At 34.5% G+C, this 19,612-nt stretch overlaps 1 protein-coding gene across 1 annotated transcript in view; it reads left to right on the top strand.

Moving 5' to 3' along the window:
• Positions 1-19,612, top strand: part of HCN1 (hyperpolarization activated cyclic nucleotide gated potassium channel 1) — a 395,566-nt gene that overhangs the window by 38,815 nt on the left and 337,139 nt on the right. Inside the window, exon 2 of the mRNA XM_021695347.1 lies at positions 4,020-4,443. Coding sequence (XP_021551022.1) covers positions 4,020-4,443 — 424 coding nt within the window. The remainder of the gene's footprint in view (positions 1-4,019; positions 4,444-19,612) is intronic.

Genomic DNA, 19,612 nt, shown 5'->3' on the forward strand with positions numbered 1-19,612 from the left:
TTTACTGCATTAATGACTCATTGTCTTATTAAAAAGGATTTCTTTATACCCACTGAAGTGTATGTTTCCATTAAAAATTCAATTAATGTATCTTCTTAACTTTTGTTGTCCTAGATATTGTCTACATTACTGTAAAAGTTAAACAGAAGATAAAAATACAGTTTTGAACTTCAAAGAACTTATATCCATGAGTACTATATAGAATTGTTGAATCACTATATCGTACACCTGAAACTAATATAACATTTTATGTTAACTATTCTGGAATTGAAATTAAAAACCTAATAAAATTTTAAAAGGAACTTAAATCCAGGAATGATGGAAGAAACAAAAATAAATAATTAGTAACAAAAGGAAAAATAAAATAAGCATGCTGAAAATATATATTGCTCTGGGGGTTGCTAAAAAAAAAAAACAACTAAGAAACTCAGTATCAGAACAAGACTTGAAGGGTAGGTAGAGTGCAAATAGGAAAATGAGTAAATAGACTGGAAGAAACTGTATCTCCTATACGTTTACCTAGGTGAGCATGATGGCAAGGTAAGAGTAAGTACTTTCTTGCTTAAGTTATGATGTTCTTGCCACATACAGTGTTAAAGAGGAGGCTGGGAAAGGAGAAGGAGGCTGTATTATAGAGTGCCTTGAAAATCAGGCTGAGTTATTTTTACTTAAGAGAGTCATTCATGGTTTTTGACCTGGCAAGTTATGTGTTAGATAACATAACACTCTGGGACTGATGGTTAAAACTGGTCAGATTCCATAGACAGAAGACTTGAGCTATTCTAAGGAAGAACTAGTTCTGCCCAAACTAGATAACAGTGGGAATAGAAAGAGGAATGAATAGGAAAGACTATTCCATAATAACATGTATAAGACTTAGAAATTAAAAATTAAGAAAAAGGGTGAACCTGAGTATTCAAGAGACATTTTCAGAGCAAAGAGTCAAGAAAAGAAGCTTGGGGGCAGGTAGGCAAGAGAGTCTCATGCGGTCAATTTTCAGGAAAATATTCTTTGCTTAAAAAACAGAAGTTATATCATACTTTTAGAGTGGGTGACAACTGTATTTTCCTTGGCTAGATAAGGAATGAATCCATGTTAACTGAAGAAAGTGTTATATTATGCAAAGTCTATAACAAGATCTGTGTTTATGTCTGTAAAATAGAGTCAGTGATACTTTAAAAGGAAATTATAAGATTTAATGGAGCTTTATATTGATAATGAGATTTCTGATGGCTTCAGACCATATTAAGTACCACTGATAAAAAGCTATGGTGTGATAAAAATTATTGCTCCAACAATGAATAGATGGCACTTTATCCTCTTCATTTCTATTGAGTCAGAGGTTATGATAGAATGTGTTTTATTTTTCTTTAAAAATATCTTGTCTTAATGGGAGAAATATAAGGATGTCTGTGAAGTGAGTACTTTTTCAATGGGCTTCTGGCTGCTCTCCGCAAAGTTGTTTTTCTTTTGGTAAGGAAATACTAAGGTAAGGAATACTAAGTAGGCCACCAGCATTGTGTGCCATGATTTGTTATATGCTAGGATATATGATTTGCATATATTATTTCATTTAATCTGTGAAAGTCTACATATTTGGTTCTATAATAATCTTCATTTTACAGATGAGAAAATTTTAGGATTAGAGAATTTAAATAACTTGTCTCCAAATTAAACAGCTGGGAAGAATTTCTAGTTGAAGATAGTTGCAGTCGGAATTGTAAAGGGCAAATGGATGAATACAACTTATACGCAGGTGTTAGAACCAAACATCCGAATGTGAGAGTGAGTAGATTTGAGGCCAGGAGTTTTCTAGGATTGCTCCAGGGCTTCTGGCTTGCAAATAAAGTATAGAGTTGTTCCATTCCCTGGCCTAGGGAACATGTGAGAAATCTACACGAGAGGGGAGATGATGAGTTTGAGCATATGCCTGCTGTGACGTGAGTGTGAGATTTGCATGGGGATAGATTCAATAGGCTGCTGAGTGGGAGGTTTGGAGGCTTGGAAGACAGGAATGGACCAGAGGTGGAGCTTTTGGGAGTCATCAGTTATGAATCAATCATAAAGATGTGGATGAGTGTATGATAATTGCTCAAAGAGCATGTGTAGAATAGAAGAGAAAAGGACTATGCGTGACACCCAGGGGAATGGCAGCCTTCAAGGGGAGGGCAGAGGGATGAGCTCACAGAAGAGACTGATAAGAGTGGCCAGAAAAGTGAAAATCCTCAGGGCACACAGGGTTTCATTTTAGAGTTCAGTGATGTCACTTTTTGTGAAATAGCTATTACAATATTGCATCTCCTCTACATCTCTCCTCTGTCCTTGGTGTATCAAATGGCACATTTTGCACTTCCATTAAAAGAGGAGGGGAATAAAAGAGAAAATATGTCATTGAAGTTGACAGTGCAGGATGTATGACTGATATGGGTATTTGTATGCTTGTCCGTAACTGTGTAGGTACGTTGTGACACAAAGACTGGTGAAATCTTCAAAATGAGAAACATTTACTTTTTACATAATCCTGGGGGGTGGAGACAAGGGCAGAGAAGGCCTATTATAGTTCTTTCTTACGCAACTAGTTTTATCCCAAGTCATTCATAACCAGATATGATAGTAACTTCGAAAGGTTTATGCAATTATATACCTTACCAAATGTAGCCCAAGTAGTCTAAATAGGAGAAGTAATGTAAAATAAAGAGATCTTGGTTGACAGAAATTTCTGTCATAGAAATTTACATCATTGGGGCACCTGGATGCCTCAGTCCATTAAGTCTGACTTTGGCTCAGGTCATGATCTCAGGGTCCTGAGCCCACGTCGGGCTATCATTGGAGTCTGCTTCTTCCTCTCCCTCTGCCCCTTACCCCGCTTGTGCGCGCGCTCTCTCTCTCAAATAAGTAAAATCTTTTTTTTTAAAAAAGAAATTTACATCATTTATACAACAAAACTGCCAGAAGAGGATCTCTATGAGTAGGATGAAGTAACTCATGTTTCTGGAGACTATTTCATGATTATAAGGTTGTAGTAGTTGATCTGCTTCTTCATTTTTATAAGTATATAATGTAACAAATATAAGTAATCTATTACCTAGTCTGTTCACTATAGTGTCAATAGACTTTAAATAAACTGCATGAAAATAACTATTAACTATATTATCCTATACTATATTTTATTGGTTTTTCTCCCAATTTTAATATAAGGTAAAAATGTTTCAAAAGGTAGCTAGTAACCATAGATGTATTGAAAATTAAATCAGAAATTTTAAGAAAGAATTATTTGTGAAAATAGTGGGAATATATTTAAAGTAGTTGTTCAGTGAAACAGTGATAAAAGTGGGAATTTTGGATAGATTCTAGTTTAAAATCTAGAATGGTCTGTTCAATTATTTTTAGCCTTAGAACAAAATTAGTTTCTCATTTCAAACCAGAAAAGAAGAAAGCATAAATATTTGGAATGCAATGAAGCCACGGGTTAGCCTGCAATTTATGGTTGACCTAATCCGTACTCCTAGAGATAATTTATAGTACCAATATTTTTAGTGTACCAGTATTTTTAGTATTTTAGTATTTATTTTAATCATTGATTGAATCATTGATCGTAATTTGACATATAAGGTACTTCAAAGCATCTCTAAAGAATCTTCACAAAAATGTTTTTTTAAGGTAGATCTTCTGGTCTGATGCTTCTTCTCCTTTATTTCCATCTATATTACATGTTAACATAGAGGAGGTTGTCTTTGCTTTTTTACCAGATAAATGGGGGAATGAGTGTTCTTGAATTTATTTCAGTAACACTTTATATCAAATAATTTTTAGAATTCTATAAACACAATGCTTCGCTTTAGAAATATATTAATTTTACTTAGATTTAAATTTATAACCATTGAAGAGTTCCTTATTTACAAAACAAACACTTTGTTCTTTTACTCATTTATTTAACCATAAATCAGTAATTTTTGTTATGATGGGGGAAGAATGGTTATTGTCTATATCTTAAAATCTGATTTTTTTATTTGTTGTAGGTTTTATTGGGATTTAATAATGCTTATAATGATGGTTGGAAACCTGGTCATCATACCAGTTGGAATCACATTCTTTACAGAGCAAACAACAACACCATGGATTATTTTCAATGTGGCATCAGATACAGTTTTCCTTTTGGACCTGATAATGAATTTTAGGACTGGCACTGTCAATGAAGACAGTTCTGAAATCATCCTGGACCCTAAAGTGATCAAGATGAATTATTTAAAAAGCTGGTTTGTGGTTGACTTCATCTCATCAATCCCAGTGGATTATATCTTTCTCATTGTAGAAAAAGGAATGGATTCAGAAGTTTACAAGACAGCCAGGGCACTTCGCATTGTGAGGTTTACAAAAATTCTCAGTCTCTTGCGTTTATTACGACTTTCAAGGTTAATTAGATACATACATCAATGGGAAGAGGTAAGATATATCTTTTACTACTTTAAAGCCACTATAGCATGAGATTGTTAACTATAACTTTTAAGATGAACACCTGTGCTATGTATAATGAGTTTTATAAAATTCAAGAAGAAAAATTCTATTTATTCCTTTTGGTGCATAAGTGATATATTTGTACCTTCAAAGATATGGTCAAATACTGAATTTGAATCAACTGAAAAAATAGTGATTGTAAAACAATTTTTTATGCCACTTAAGTCTCTTTTTAAAAACAAATCCTCTTTAATCAACAAATGTTTATCCTAACCAATGCAATCCCTCTTCTACCATGGGAAGTTTCTTTTTATTTAATATGAATACATCAAGTACCATCTTTGACAAAGATGTGTAGGCTCTGATTGCTAATCTAGTTTGTATCATTAGTTCTATGAGATAATCTGGTCTATGTTTCCTCTAGTATTGAAGTTTCAGAGAATTTACATTTGAAGAAAACAGACACTTAAGAAGTATTTCCAATTGTATATGTAAAGACTGATTTTAGCATAATAATTTTGCTCAGTGTTATGCTTTGCCTATAATTATTTCTTATAATTTCTCCCTATTAATTCATTTCAAAATACTGAAAAACAGCATACCCAGGACGGAAATTATTACATAGAAAACACAAATAGTACAGTGAATAAATATAATGAATCTGGCCAATATTTTGCTGAAGAGGGCATCTGTTGTTCTTATGCAGTTGGTGGGACCTAAAAGGGCTCACCTAACTGGAGTTTCGAAAGATCTGAGTTAAATGTATCATCACTGAGCAAAGGAGTTTATGTTCCTAATTCCAGAGTCTGCTTTGTAACCTTTTTGACTTTATTTTCCTTCTAAGTCTACTTTTTAAAATTAATTATAACCTGAATTTTGTTGTTTGCATAAAAATGAGGATCAAAAAGGCTTAGAGTGCCTAAACCTGGGCTAATGAAAACAGTATACTGGCAATAGATTAATTATTGCTTTACTCCCTACGGAAATGCTTTTTAACATTTTTAGGAAGAATTATGTTTTGGAATTTAGGTTTAAACAAGTCCTAAAATGGAACTTCTGTGAACATTAGTTCTGCTTTCTGTGAGACTGTAGCAGTGTTTTGTATGTGCTTGTCAATGACATTTTGGTTCCCAGGATTTCAGGAAATGACGTGCAATAATAAAACACTGCATAAGATACTGCTGAAAGGCATAAAAATGGATCATTCTTAAAATATGGGTATGGATTATATGCAAAATCAAATGAAGCATTTTTGAGAAATTTGATTCATCTTGTATTATATCTCTACATAACACATTCCATCTAAAATGTAATAAATGTTTGGTTCTTAAACTTGATTATACCAGTTTGAGATTAATATCAAACCAAGATGATTATTAATAATTTTACTTAATATTTATTGAGGACTTATTATATGTCAAATAATATATTTTTTTCCTTACATGGATTCGTTCATTTTCCTGATAATTCTGGTAGCTTGTCCAGATTTATAGAGTCATTAAAAGCTGGAGCTGGGATTCTAACCTTGGTGATCTGACTTCAGAGCAAATGCTCCTAACCACAGAACTATATAGCTTCTCACTATAACATACACTCTTTCAGTGATAAATACTTTAGTATTCACCATTTTATAGATTGCATAAGAAATTGTAGGAAGCTTATCTTAACAAAGATTGTATCTATGCAACATAAGAGTTGAGCATTTACCCCCTAAAACATGGTCACAATTTTTTTTTTTTTTAATGAGTAGCCTGTAAGAAGAAAAGTTACTGATATAAATGGTCAGGCAATTAAAAATATAGTGGGCAATGTGACTATTTTCAATGTCTTGTGGTTTTAACCCAATTACCCTAGAGAATGGCAGCAGGATGAACAGATGGCATCCTATCAGATAAAATGGCAGGCCATGCAGTCATAGAAGAGGACACCCCTTACACTGTTGTCCTCTGGTTCCTGGCAGTGGTTGCAGTCACCTGGATCCGTGTAATGTGGTGGTGTTTTAAAAACGCCATGATATAATTCAGGATCATTAGCTCACTGCCATCATTACTGTAAAATGCAATTTAATATGCACTCACAGAAGTTTGGTAACCAAACCCATTGAAGCTAGAGTCAGGAGTTGGCAAGATCTTGCTTATAAACAAATGACCTTGATGATAAATGAACCATAAGCTCATTTAAGTAAAGAATGTTTTCTTTTCTTTTTTTTTTTTAAATTTTATTTATTTATTTGACAGAGAAAGAGATAGTGAGAGCAGGAACATGAGCAAGGGGGAGTGGGAGAGGGAGAAACAGGCTTCCCGTGGAGCAAGGAGCCCAATGTGGGGCTCGATCCCAGAACTCTGGGATCATGAGCTGAGCCGAAGGCAGACGCTTAACGACTGAGCCACCCAGGCGCCCATGAAGAATGTTTTCTTGATTATATGATACCCCCACATAAAATCACATATAGCATGGTATTTAGTGTCTGCTAGTAATACTGTGAAATAGGGAAGAAACAATATTAATTAATCCAGAATTTAATACAAATTCATTATTTCATCACCTACATGATTCACACCGTAAGCACAGAGAAACTTGAATGGTTCCAAACTGCCAGTTCTCTACCTGATTTTTACAAATGCCCAACAGGATGTGTTTACATGTAGAAAATACAACAAATAAATCAGAAGAATTTGCTCAGTGAGCATTTGGAATAAGACTGCAGAGGAAGATGTGAGTTCACCCACATGTCTTTGAGTTCTGAGTGTTTTAGTACCAAGCTGGCTAATGCTAAATTCAGCAAATTTGGGGAAGTAATGTGTGAAGTCTGGAAGCTGCCACTGTTCTAAATGAATCATTCCCAAGGAAAGTGGCTGCCTTCTATAGGAAACTGCTTCCATCTTCAACGATATGTTTTTTTTTCGGTCTGAATTAGTTCAACTGAAAAACAACAAGAAGTGCCAAAGCCAAATAAATTAGAGAAATATTGTGAATGAAATACAGAAACTTTAAAATTTAGTCCTGATGTTACTATCATTACTAAAATTGAAAGTAGTGGCTAATGTAGAAGGAAAGAGGTGATTAGGCCAATTGATTTATGAAACACATGGTGTTAAAGAGTCAGGAGGGAAGTTATTTTCACAAGACAATTTTGTAAGATCAACGGCTTTAGGATGCAAAAATAGAGCTCTTTGATACTCTACTGAAAATATGTATATTGCCAGGTGAGGTGAAAATCTGTGGTAATTTGAATAAATCAGGCCAGGACATCCCTTTTCCTGTAATCTCCAGAAAACCAAAGTGCATCTTTCCTATTCTTGTATTTTTGTTGAGAAAAAAAAAAATCGTTCCCTTAATTCGTCGTTGTTGTTCATGTTGTATTTCAAGTAAAGAGTAACTCAAGCCAGAGTGTTAATTTGTCACCTATCACAGGGGGGAACCTATTCTCTGACCTAAAAGAAACACTGAGGAAATCCCTGGAAATAAAATGGGATGTTAGTAACAATTTGGGACCATCACAAGCCCTTAAGAGATAAAAGGTAGATTAAGAGCTTAGTATATGGGAGATAATTCAGTTAGCAAAGGTGAAAGGTTCTAGGAACCTTAAATCCCTCCGCTGCTGATGTCAGTCATTTTATCAAAGAGGGATAACCCTTGATATTATTTGAGATTTAAGAAACAGTAATTGAAAAGAGAAATGCTTCTCTATAATGGTTATCTTTTTGTAGGATTCAGTGTCGCATGAAGTATAAATTCTTCATGAGCAATGTGAAAAAAGTGTGGGAAATGTATGATGCTTGTGTAATAATGATGGCTTAGGAATACACACATACAGTATTTTATTTTGTATTCCTATCTCCTGTCCCCTCAATCCTCCTTGTGTAGATTTCAGACATACCATAATTACCTAAATCCATTTTGAGGCAGGAAGAGGGCTTACGGTTCTGGTCTTCATATATGTCTATAGCAATTTCAGATGAATAATGTGTATGGAACATTGAGCTGCTCTTCTAGCAATCAATACTAGATTTTTATGTTAGCTCAGAGATAGGCTTATGTACAAACTATGTTTAACAACACAGCATTAATAAGGAAATTTATTCCACAGGGAGCTAATGCAGACTGTGGTTTCTGTCTTTGGTTAATTTTAGCATTCTAATTGGATTAGATTAGAAACTAACTCTTGCTATAAATTGCCTATCTATAATTACACAATACATAATACTCTAACTACTTTCATTTTTTCAGAAAATGCATCAAATTCTAAGATTTGCTATAAGCAAACACCAGTGTTTTCCTAAACCTACCCCCCACTAAAACTAAGAGAGGCTCTCTATTGCCTATCACATCAAATCTGTGTTTCTTCAGTGTGCCTCCAAGGCTCTCCAGCATACTGTTTCCCTGTTTCACTCCTGTCACTTCATATTTGTTCCCAACAACTCCCTCCTGTTTGTTTTTTAGTTTTACAGTGCTTGCAGAGAATGAGTCTTTTTGCTTCTGTAATCTTGGATGTGCCACCCTTCAGATTTGGAAAGTGTTTTCTTTTTTTCTATCACTCTTTTAAAAATTAGGCTCAAACTCATCTCCAGGGAATACTCAACGTTGATGGACTGGGCTGTAATGGTCAATACCTTTACTTTGGGCAATTCTACCTGCTCTCCTTGCATTCGTTTTGTTGATAGCTTTGTTGCTAATGCATATTTATATGCATTTTCCTTTTCTGGCTATAAACGTCCCCAGAAAACAGTCAGTGTCAACTTTGCCTTTGAATTTCCTTGTACTCTAGCACAGAGTTCTGAAAGGTTATCAGAGCATGCCGATCCCCTAAATACATGGCAATCTTCCATGTTCTAAATCCATTAAATAATTGCAAGGGAATATTCATTCTTTACTCCCAAGCAGTTACTAAGTAGCTTCTATGTGCAGATAGATGCTGCATGAGAGAATTCAAAGCAGACCCAGGAAAAACAACATGTGAGCAAATACTCACAGATGGTGTGGTAAGTGGCAGAATAAAGGAGGGAGCGAACAACACAGCTTTTTTGCACAAGAAGAGATGTTCATGGAGACTTGAACTGGGTTTCAGAGCTAGAGTCCGATTTACCAAGCTGAACAAAATGAGGCAGGGAGGAGTATTCCACTAAGACCTGAGGTACAAGCAGCCTAGCACAGACAGTTCTGCATCTCCAGAATCTAGGTTGTAAAGGGAATGAGTTTGGAGGGATAGACATGAATTTGTGCTAATGATGGACTTCATAAGGTGTCACTGAGGCATTTGAGGCTGGGGGGGGGGGTTCCATTTTAGAATGCCGCAGAATGAAGAGGGTTGGAGGTCACTGACGATGAACCTAATAATACCAGTTAGGAGACAGATACATCACTCATCTGCCTTTCTTATATGCAGCCAGTGCCAAGCAGGGCACTGGTTAGTTATCTAAAGGGAGAATTAACTTTGCCAACAACTCTTACCCTTGAAATGTTTGTACCAATAATAAAATATGAGAAGATCTTATATGAAGTCTTTTTGTAATGTTTTACAATTTAAATATTAATTATATTTGATATAATTAATATTGTCATTAATATAATATATTAATATATATTACTATGTTAGTAAATATAACAATATAACAATATATACTAATATTAATATTATTGATACAATTATATTTGAGATTGTATTTCACACCACCAGCAACATGATGATGTGAGATGAACCCTATGCTGGAAATTAGTATATGTAGGACTTTATTCAAATTGTGCCTTTTTTTTTTCTGTGTCATCTAGGGAGAAGTCCTTAAAGTGACTTATTTATGCCTATAAACTTAATAGAACAGTTGTGAAGTTCAAATGAAATGAGATGCATGGAAATTGTTTGAAATATTTAAATTGATGTATGCCCATAATATATATCATATCTATCTATATTATTATATATAAGATTCATGATGTCATCTCTCTCAGATTAACACATTTGCTGACACTAACATTATTACATATGTGTGGTGAGTTGCTTAATATTTTCTGTGGGCAAATATTGATTCTGCTAAAGACCACTAGGTGTCCTCTATTGGTTGTGTTACTTCAGGGTTCTTTATTCTAAAAAAAAACAAAATTGTCTTCTTTGGAAATTGTTCACTTACACTCTCTTAAACTCACCTAATTCCTTGGCTATTTATGTGTAGGTAAAATAGATGACTATGGATATTCATATATGCAAAAATTATTTCTCTTTATCTATACTTTCTCCTCAGGTTAAACAGAGAGTTTAAGTTCCTTCTCTAAGTAATTATTTTTATTCTGAGAGGATTGTTTTCAGTTATCATACTGTGTGTTTTTATGATGGTATTTTAACAGGTACCCTGAAGTTCTACAGTACAGTGTGATGAGTTCTATTTGGATATGAAATATTGTTAGGTCAAGACAAGTAGAGATTAACAAGGTGTTGTGGGTGTATTTCTGTGTAGGTTAGAGGTGAGATACATAATTTTATGAATGCTTTTTGTTCAGTGCTTTGCAGCAGATCTGTATAATTCTGATGCTTTGTTAAAAAAACAAGATCACATTTGAAACGTTCAGACCCCTATTTTAAGATTAAAATACTAGATTTTATTAATGTCCTGTTATTGGCCCAGTCTATGTTCCTATTTTGCATGTTTTTATATACTTCCATGGCTATTGATAACAGCCAGACTCGTATCCAGAGTTTCAAAATTATGTATCCCCTTTCTCAAAGTCTACATGAGTATGTGACACCTCTATAAAGACATTCTTGAGATCCTCAAGCTCAGTATGTCCATTTCTCTTTCTCTCTTGTTTCCTTTTACATTTCTCCTTTTCTCATTTCCTTCTACTCAGTTTAAAATCTAAGAGGCATCCTTGACTTCTCTTTCTCTTTCAGTCTCTATAGCTAACAGTAACCAGGTCCTATTGGTTCTACTTCTTGAAGGTGCTTTGAATTCTAATAACTCTTTCCCTGAATCTTCTCTATCATCATCCTAGTTTAAGCCAATACCAGTCATTGTTCAATTTTTATATTTCTCATTTTTATAATAGACTAATTACTAGATTTTAAAATTCACCCTTATAGGGGTGCCTGGGTGGCTAAGTCAGTTGAGCGTCTGACTCTTAACTTCGGCTCAGGTCATGATCTTGGTCATGAGATCAAGCCCCACATGGGACTCCATGCTCAGCAGGGAGTCTGCTTGAGATTCTCTCCCTCCCTCTCCCTCTGCCCCTCCCCCCGTTCATACGTGCTCTCTCTCTCAAATTAAATGAATAAATCCAAGAAAAAAATAAAATAAAAATTCACCCTTCTCTTCCCAAGGCCTCAAAAGTGGTGTTTTGAAAGAGCAAATATTACTGTGTCATCTACCTGGTGAAAATATTTCTGATTTTTGATTACTGTTAGGACAAATTCCAAAATTCAAGGTCCTTTGAAATCTGAGTCTTTTTCAAAGTCAGCCTGGGAAACTACTTGCCCATTATTTTTAACTATGCTGGACTTCTTAAATGCTATTTTAAGGCCTTTACATATATTGTTCACTTTTCCTAGAACTTTGTTTCTTTGGCCAACCCCAGTTTATCCATCACATTTTGTTCCTTTGACTTTGATTTTAACTTAAACTTCTTTGGGGTGGAATTAACTAATCCCTCAGGTAATGTTAATTCTATCTATAATATCCTGGCATAGCCCATGTGCTTTTGCTTTGTAACATTAATCACTTTTGTAATTCCTCTTAAACTATACCTTTCCAACTATCTATTAAATGCCAGAAGGCGTTTAAATATTTTAAATATTTTATATTATTTTATATTTATATAATATAAATATATATTTATATTATATAAATATTTTAAAATAAATATCCAATAAAAATCCAACATAAATTTCCTGTATCTTTAGCTCCTAGCAGAGTGTCTGGAAAATAATGGGGCATAAGAATACTTGCTAAATGAATTAGATTATGCCCTCAAGGAAATTTCAGGTTAGTAGGAAAAGCAAACATGTAAATAAACATGTAAGCAAAACAAAGTGTCTTGAATCCAATATTAGAGGCAATTATAGTATTGTCAACAAAACAGAGAGAGATGCATTATGAGGGTGTGGTAGGAGGTAGAAGAGGGGTTCTAACTAAGGCATCTAGTCATGGTCACTTTGAAAACTAAGTGTGAAAGTCCTCCCAAGTGGATAAGCCTGGGAAATATATTCGAAGGGAATTTAGAAATCATGGACAAAATCAATCAAGTTCTTCATTTATAGATGGGGATGATAATTTTCTGCCCAATCTCATAGAATTGTTTTGAGGCTGAATGAGGTGTTATTGTTGAACATACTTTGAAACTATGAAGTTTATAGAAATGTAAATTATTGCTATCACAAAAATTTCTATTAGCTTAACATGTGAAAAATCTCAACAGATAGTTCAGCTGTTGGCCCTTTAATATGCTTACTGCCTTTCCAAACACTGGAAGTATTATAAATGCTATTATGCATTTTTTCTGTCTGAAATATACTGAGTAGAAAATTGAAGTAGCAAATAAGTCAGCAAATAATTTAGGACAAAATGCATTCAGCCTCACATTTAACTGAAGTTTCTGGAAAAAAAAAGTCTCAGTTTTTCCTTCCATTGTGCACACAGTTACAACATGTATTATGGCAACTGCTATTTTAGGCTCATCTACCTGCTGTTAGAGTGAAAATTGGGAATGCCACTGGTTTATGAGTATTGGACATCACATTTATGATGTGATTCTGGTTTAAACTTGAATTCTGGTTCAATTTTCAGAGTGTTTCATAATAAACATGTTACTTTAATTATCTGGGTAATTATCTCAATTGAACAGGTCACTTTTGTTGGTCATTGGTCCATAAATTGGAAAATGTTACAGTGACACCTGAGAATATTTTATTAAGAACAATGAAGTGAAATTAAACTCACTCTGAAGGGAATGTCAAATATATTTATCTAATCATAAAGGGAAAAATGTGTTTTTTTTAATTGTTGGTGCATAACAAACCTATCATTTACTTCAGTTAGATATAATGTCAAAGATATTTTTAATTAATTTGAAACATTTTAGGAAACAAAATTATGCTTGTTTATGTCAAAAGCAGTAGTTGTTACCTATTTTACTGGGCAAAGCACAGTCATTGAAATATATTAGAAATTGTCACAGAAAGTCAGTTTTCTTAAGACACTTATAACCATTATGAAAGCTCAAGAATAAATAAAATTAGAATCCTCAATCACACAGGATAATGGCTGAGAAAGACCTACTTTGACTTCTCTTTCTGTCTTGCTGATGTATGCACTTTAGATTTTGTATTAGAGGAGTCGTGTCTTAGTGTGAAAACGAAATACATTTCGTTGGTTATATAATTCTGGTGGCTATTTTGAGTTAAGCCTGCCATTTAGGCCATTTTTTTAAAGAGGGTCAAAATCTTTTCTTATTACATCTTAAAGTGAAAGCAGACATTGAATAAGGATTCTGGAAACTAGTCCCAGGGTTCTATATAATTTAAAGCAGTTGCAAAGAAAGAGAATAGCTATTTTGAGATAATCGTATTCATCAGGAGTGGTGAAATCAAAAAGGATTTCCCATTTAGATTTGTCATCAATGGGAATATTTGCCATAATGTGCTAATTATCTCAATGTGCTGCTTTTTTTGTTGTTACTGTTGTGGACATATGAGTTGGGTGAACATACAAAATAAATGAAATTCAGGTTAATTAAAATAAAAATCCAAGAGTATTTTGTGCCAGTCATTTCCAGATACCATTCTTTCATTTTAAAAATATGTCTGATGGCTTCTACTTGGCTTATATGGTTGTTTTAATAATTGAAGAGAAAATTCGTGTGAAAGGGCTTTGCAAACTCTAATGTGGAAAGTCTAAAGAGTATATTAGTTTAAGGTATAATTAGCCAGTTAAATTATTTCAATGATTTTTTTTCATAGAATTTCAGCAAGAATAAAACTTCCATCTTCCTCAATATTTTAGATCATAACAGAGAATAAAAGGTGGAATCAGTTTGTGGTAGCATGTGCTTTGAAATTTAGAATCCAAGAGCTATAACTGCCTAATAGTATCTAACACTACAATTGGGCGTATCTACTAAATCTGTGGGGGTTGCAGTGTTTGCATATGGGGAGTTCTCCAGTGTGTGAAAATATTCATCTCCATGATACTCAAGAGGAGGATCAATATACAGAATAGCTGCTTCCAATTGACTGGCAGTGAATCATAAGCATTCAAGTGTGCAGGTGTTAATAATATTGTACGATTAAAATGTCTCCCCCTTTTTATTTAATCTGAAATTCAGAGAAATGCAGTTTTAGATAGTCCTTAACCTGGCAGAGAATTACTTCTCCTCTCCCCCCCTGGCATATATTTGCTATAGAAACAGAATAATTTTATGACAGAATTTACCAAAAAATGCTAGTAATTTGTTAGAAAAGAGTTACTGAAGAATTTCTAGATTTATGATAATTAGGCTCACGTAAATCATTAACTTTAGAATAATATTAGAACATGTATGGATTGCAAAAGTAGTATATGTATTCCGTCTCCTGACTTGCAAGGCTAGGTTATGAGTAACAGACTTTGAAGTACTAAATGACTGACTAGTTTTGTGTTCTGGGAATTATGACATTAATGACTAAAATCTCACCATTGTGGAATGATTCATTTTATGTTTTATGGCTTTTTCAGCTTCAAGAGTATCCAATAGACCTTCAAATATACTTTAAGCCATTACCAAATAATATCTTAGCAGGCTATTGGTTGGCAGGTAGTGAGAGTAATTCTCAAGTAGTTGAGAGCTGCTTTCTAAACAGAAATGATCGATATATGAATATATGTATCATAACTTGAGTGAGAGGTGCCTTTGTGTGAGAAAAGGGTTCCACTGGGATATAAGAAGTGTAGTTGGGCTGCATAAGAGACAGGAGGACGCCAACAAGCAATTTAAAAAAGTATTTTACAGTTTTGCTGAAGTCTTTCCCTGTTGCCAAATTACCAGTATTTGCCTAATATCAAAGATGAATGTTTTAGGGGTGCCTGGGTGGCTCAGTCATTAAACGTCTGCCTTCAGCTCAGGTCATGATCCCAGGGTCCTGGGATCGAGCCCCGCATCGGACTCCCTGCTCAGCGGGAAGCCTGCTTCTCCCTCTCCCACTCCCCCTCCTTGTGTTCCCTCTCTAGCTGTGTCTCTCTCTGTCAAATAAATAAATAAAATCATAAAAACAAAAAAAGATGAATGTTTTAATGTTCATAAGTGTTATTGCTGGGAATTTTACCAACTAAATCAACCATCCCCCTTCCCATTTAGTTGAATTGTTATTTCAGATGTTCCAAAAATCTCCAACGTCTTGAAATTAGAAGGTGACGCTGTGACTTCAGATGAAAAAATTTCCAGTTAGCTCATGGTCTAGCAAAATGCTACTGCTTTTGCAAGAAAGTCTGTTTAGTAGCACATTTCTTAAATGTATGATTCTATTCATCCAGTTAAACACTATATATATAATTATGTACTAACTCCTCTAAATAAAAGTAAGAGGCTAGGTAGTTAAATACTTACCTGACTTCTCATTTGCCAACTTCATATCTTCATATGATTACCAAATACAGTATTTAATGTATATTAATTGGCCCCCCACCACATGCTGAGCATTGTGCTACATATAGGAATACAAAGATCATCAACAACCATGGCTAAAAGAGATTTTTGTAATCTAGTGGAGGGGTTAGAAAAGGAGATCAACACTCATAAGAGGTATGTGTGAACTCTTATCTATTGGAAATTGTTGAATGGAAGATTTCAGGAATGATTCTGAGGCTACATCTCAGCTCAGTCTGACTCACACAGCTCAATCAATTCCTAAAGTTGCTAATGGAGCATGAGTGAGGAGTGGTGGTGTCTGGGCCAGTATCTACCATCCTTCGATTAGTCATTTGAAACAAAAAGGGCTATTAAATATCATGCTTTAGTAAAATCTGATGACTTTTACAAACCAAGGAAAAGAACACCACTTTTATTTAAAATAATATCAAAACTGCATTGAGATTTCAAGATGACTTCTTCATACTAGAATATGAAACATTTTCATTGCATTCAGATCATACACATTTATGAAAGATTCCTAAATATTGGAAGCTTTTTGGGAAGAATAAAGAACAGTATATTTAAATTTCACCTACAGTATTCCAAAGTCTGTCATTAGTGAGAGAATTTAGCAAAAAAGAACCTAGCTTCTCTCTCACTTGCTTTCTTGCTCTTTTCTATATAGTGTGGGTGCTCTTGCATGGGACTCCTAACCAGAAAGTGTGTTATCACAATTAAATGAACAATCCCTAAGAGATACCAAGAAACTGAGCTGCATTCAGGAACTGGAATGCTCAACAGCAAATCAGCTCTTCTGTAATTATGGAAACACCAGCTCCATTCAAAATGCTTGCATTGTGTCCACATTTTGTACCTAAGTGTAATATTCATTATCTTCGTGCCTCCCAGCTTCTGCTCCGTCATGGAGGCACTGGTAACAAGGGTGATTGCTGGACATGCTGCTGTAGCTTACTTTCCTAAGGAACCCATGTGTTGATAGATTCTACGTGCGAAAGGAGTATATTCTTTACACCAAAGACTTTCGCAAATATCCCTTCCTTGGTAAGACTGTTTATTGATGTTGTTTTCATTGTTGTGGTGGGGGCGGCCGCAGTTGTTCCTCTTGTTGAGAGAAGCAGGCAGTGAAGTTACCCTGAATCTCAGGTTAGGTAACAACATCTGTTCTTCAAAGAAGTGAAGAGTCAGATATTCTAGCTGTGATGATAGCCCTCAGAAAACCAACTCCTTTCCCTGCTTCCTGAGAAACCTAAGTCCTTCCAATGTGAGTTCCCCTTATCGCCTATACCTCTATGGAAGCAGGAATTTTCCCTGTCTTCCTCTGTCACATTTCCCATTAGAAGATTTGTTAACAAAGAGTGTAAACAAACTATCTAGTAGTAGTTTTTTTTTTTTTTACAACTGTGAAAAAAAACATTTCTCTTATCAGGAGACACACACACACACACACACACACACCAGGGAGCCTTAGCATAGGGCCAATGCATCCTATTTCAGGACTGTGGGTACAATATATTTCATTATTCCTTCAACTGAGGAACGGAGTATTAGGAGTGAATAAACCAGTGTGATCCGCTCCTTAGATGGAGAACTATTGATTTTATCTGCTCATTAGTTGCTATATTATTTTATTTCTGCCTTTCAAAATAGAGAAGAAAATTTATATGAAAAAACAAAAGCAATTAATGAGATGACTAATTTCAAAATAGAATTGTCCAAATTGGCAAAATAACTTATCTTGAAAGACCAAAGATGTCAGATTAATTATTTTTCCTTTTTGCCTAATACAGATATACAGGTGATATTTATTTTATTCAATTATTTTATTTGACATAGAAAGTAAATGAATGCTTTGGGTTAAAAAATACAATTTAAGTGTAATACAATTTTACAGATTCTATAAATTTTGTCTTCCAAATTATGCTATTAAAATTTTCCTAAAGGAAAAAAATGTTCAATTTTTTTCTAAGAAAATAATCAAAATAATTTCCTCTCAGTTCAGTCATGCAGGCATGTTATTGTTACAGACTTGGGCCTGCAAAATAAAAATCAAGATGTCATTGATTTTGGGAGAGGTTTTCCTTAGAGTATTTCCCTTGTGCTCTTAAGAGTTTTCAGAAATCTTTTTCAGTATTTCCCAGTATATGGTTTGTGAGTTATTAATGGTTTTGTGAAGACAAAATTTTGTTTTTGTTTTTTTAGTGTTAAAAGTGTTCTCACTCAGCCCAAGATATCTTTGTAGCTTCTTGCAGGGAAGGTCTGTATGTTGCTTCCACTAACCATATCCATCATAGGTAGGCTTGCAGTCTTGCTCCTTGTTGCCTGACACCTGGATGCAGACTGACTAGGTGGCTTCCATCTTGATCACTGCCAGTCATTTTCACAAAGAGGTAAAAAGCTATATAGGGTCTTGATGGGCAATTAAGTGATCAGACCGGGAGTGATATATATTTCTTTCTATAACTCTTTCATTAGAAATTGTCACATGACTTCATCCAGCCACAAGAAAGTCAAGAAGAATGATCCACACTGTGTACCTGGGAGGCAGAGGGCTGGAGCTATTTGCTTAATAGCAATACTTCAGGAGTTGGGATAGCTGAGAGGTGGAGGCAGAGTATGTCTCAAATGGATCACGAAGTTGGCCTGTGGCTCACTTGCATTAAACTTGGGTGTATTCAGAAGAATATCATGGACGTGCTTGATCATCCCATTGTTTTTCTCTCATGGATATTTTTGGTTTTAGACAAGCAACCTTCTAGCTAGTGATGAGGTCATGATGGAGGAAACATGCTATATTTTTCTATGATATAATCACTGTATTATTTATTAAGTTATTCTTTCTGGTTTTATTGAATGAATGTATAATGGACTCATAGTATATGCTATGCACAAAGATTACAACAGTACACAAAAAAGTTTCTATTATTGCGTCCAGTCTAATCATATAAGTAAAAAGGAACTTAAATATAATGCTCTGTGATAGGGGAAATGACAGATTTCTCTGTGAAGATGTTTTCGGGGGGCTAGGGCAGGAAGTGATACCTGAACTTAGACTTGTAGGGATGAGTAGGACTTAAGGAAAAAGTGAAAGATGTTATAGCAAAGAGCATATTGCTTAAGTGAAAAGATATTTAGGAGTGTTTTCAAGTAAAGTCCACATAATCCACATAGCTTGGGTATGAAAAGAAGAGGTTGGAAAGATAAGCTGGTATTTTGAAAGTCAAATTAAAGATTATAGGCTTTATCCTGAGGACAGTAAGAAACATTTGAATGGTTTTAGGCAACAGTGTAATATATTTATTTCACAAATGTTTAATGCTACTATGAAGCTACATGCTCTTCTAAGCATTTGCAAATATTAATTTTATTAATCCCCCAAACAACCCTATGAAGTAGGGTTGAAGTATCATTATTCCATAAACAAATGAAGCTGAGGCACAGAGAGATGAACACTTTGCCTAAGTTGCACTGGGCTAGTCAATGACAATGCCAGGATTTAAATCCATGCATACTGCATGGTCCAAAATCTTAACAAATAGGTCTTGCCCCC

This window comes from Neomonachus schauinslandi, chromosome 7 (assembly GCF_002201575.2).
Source record: "Neomonachus schauinslandi chromosome 7, ASM220157v2, whole genome shotgun sequence".
Taxonomy (NCBI): Eukaryota; Metazoa; Chordata; class Mammalia; order Carnivora; family Phocidae; genus Neomonachus; species Neomonachus schauinslandi.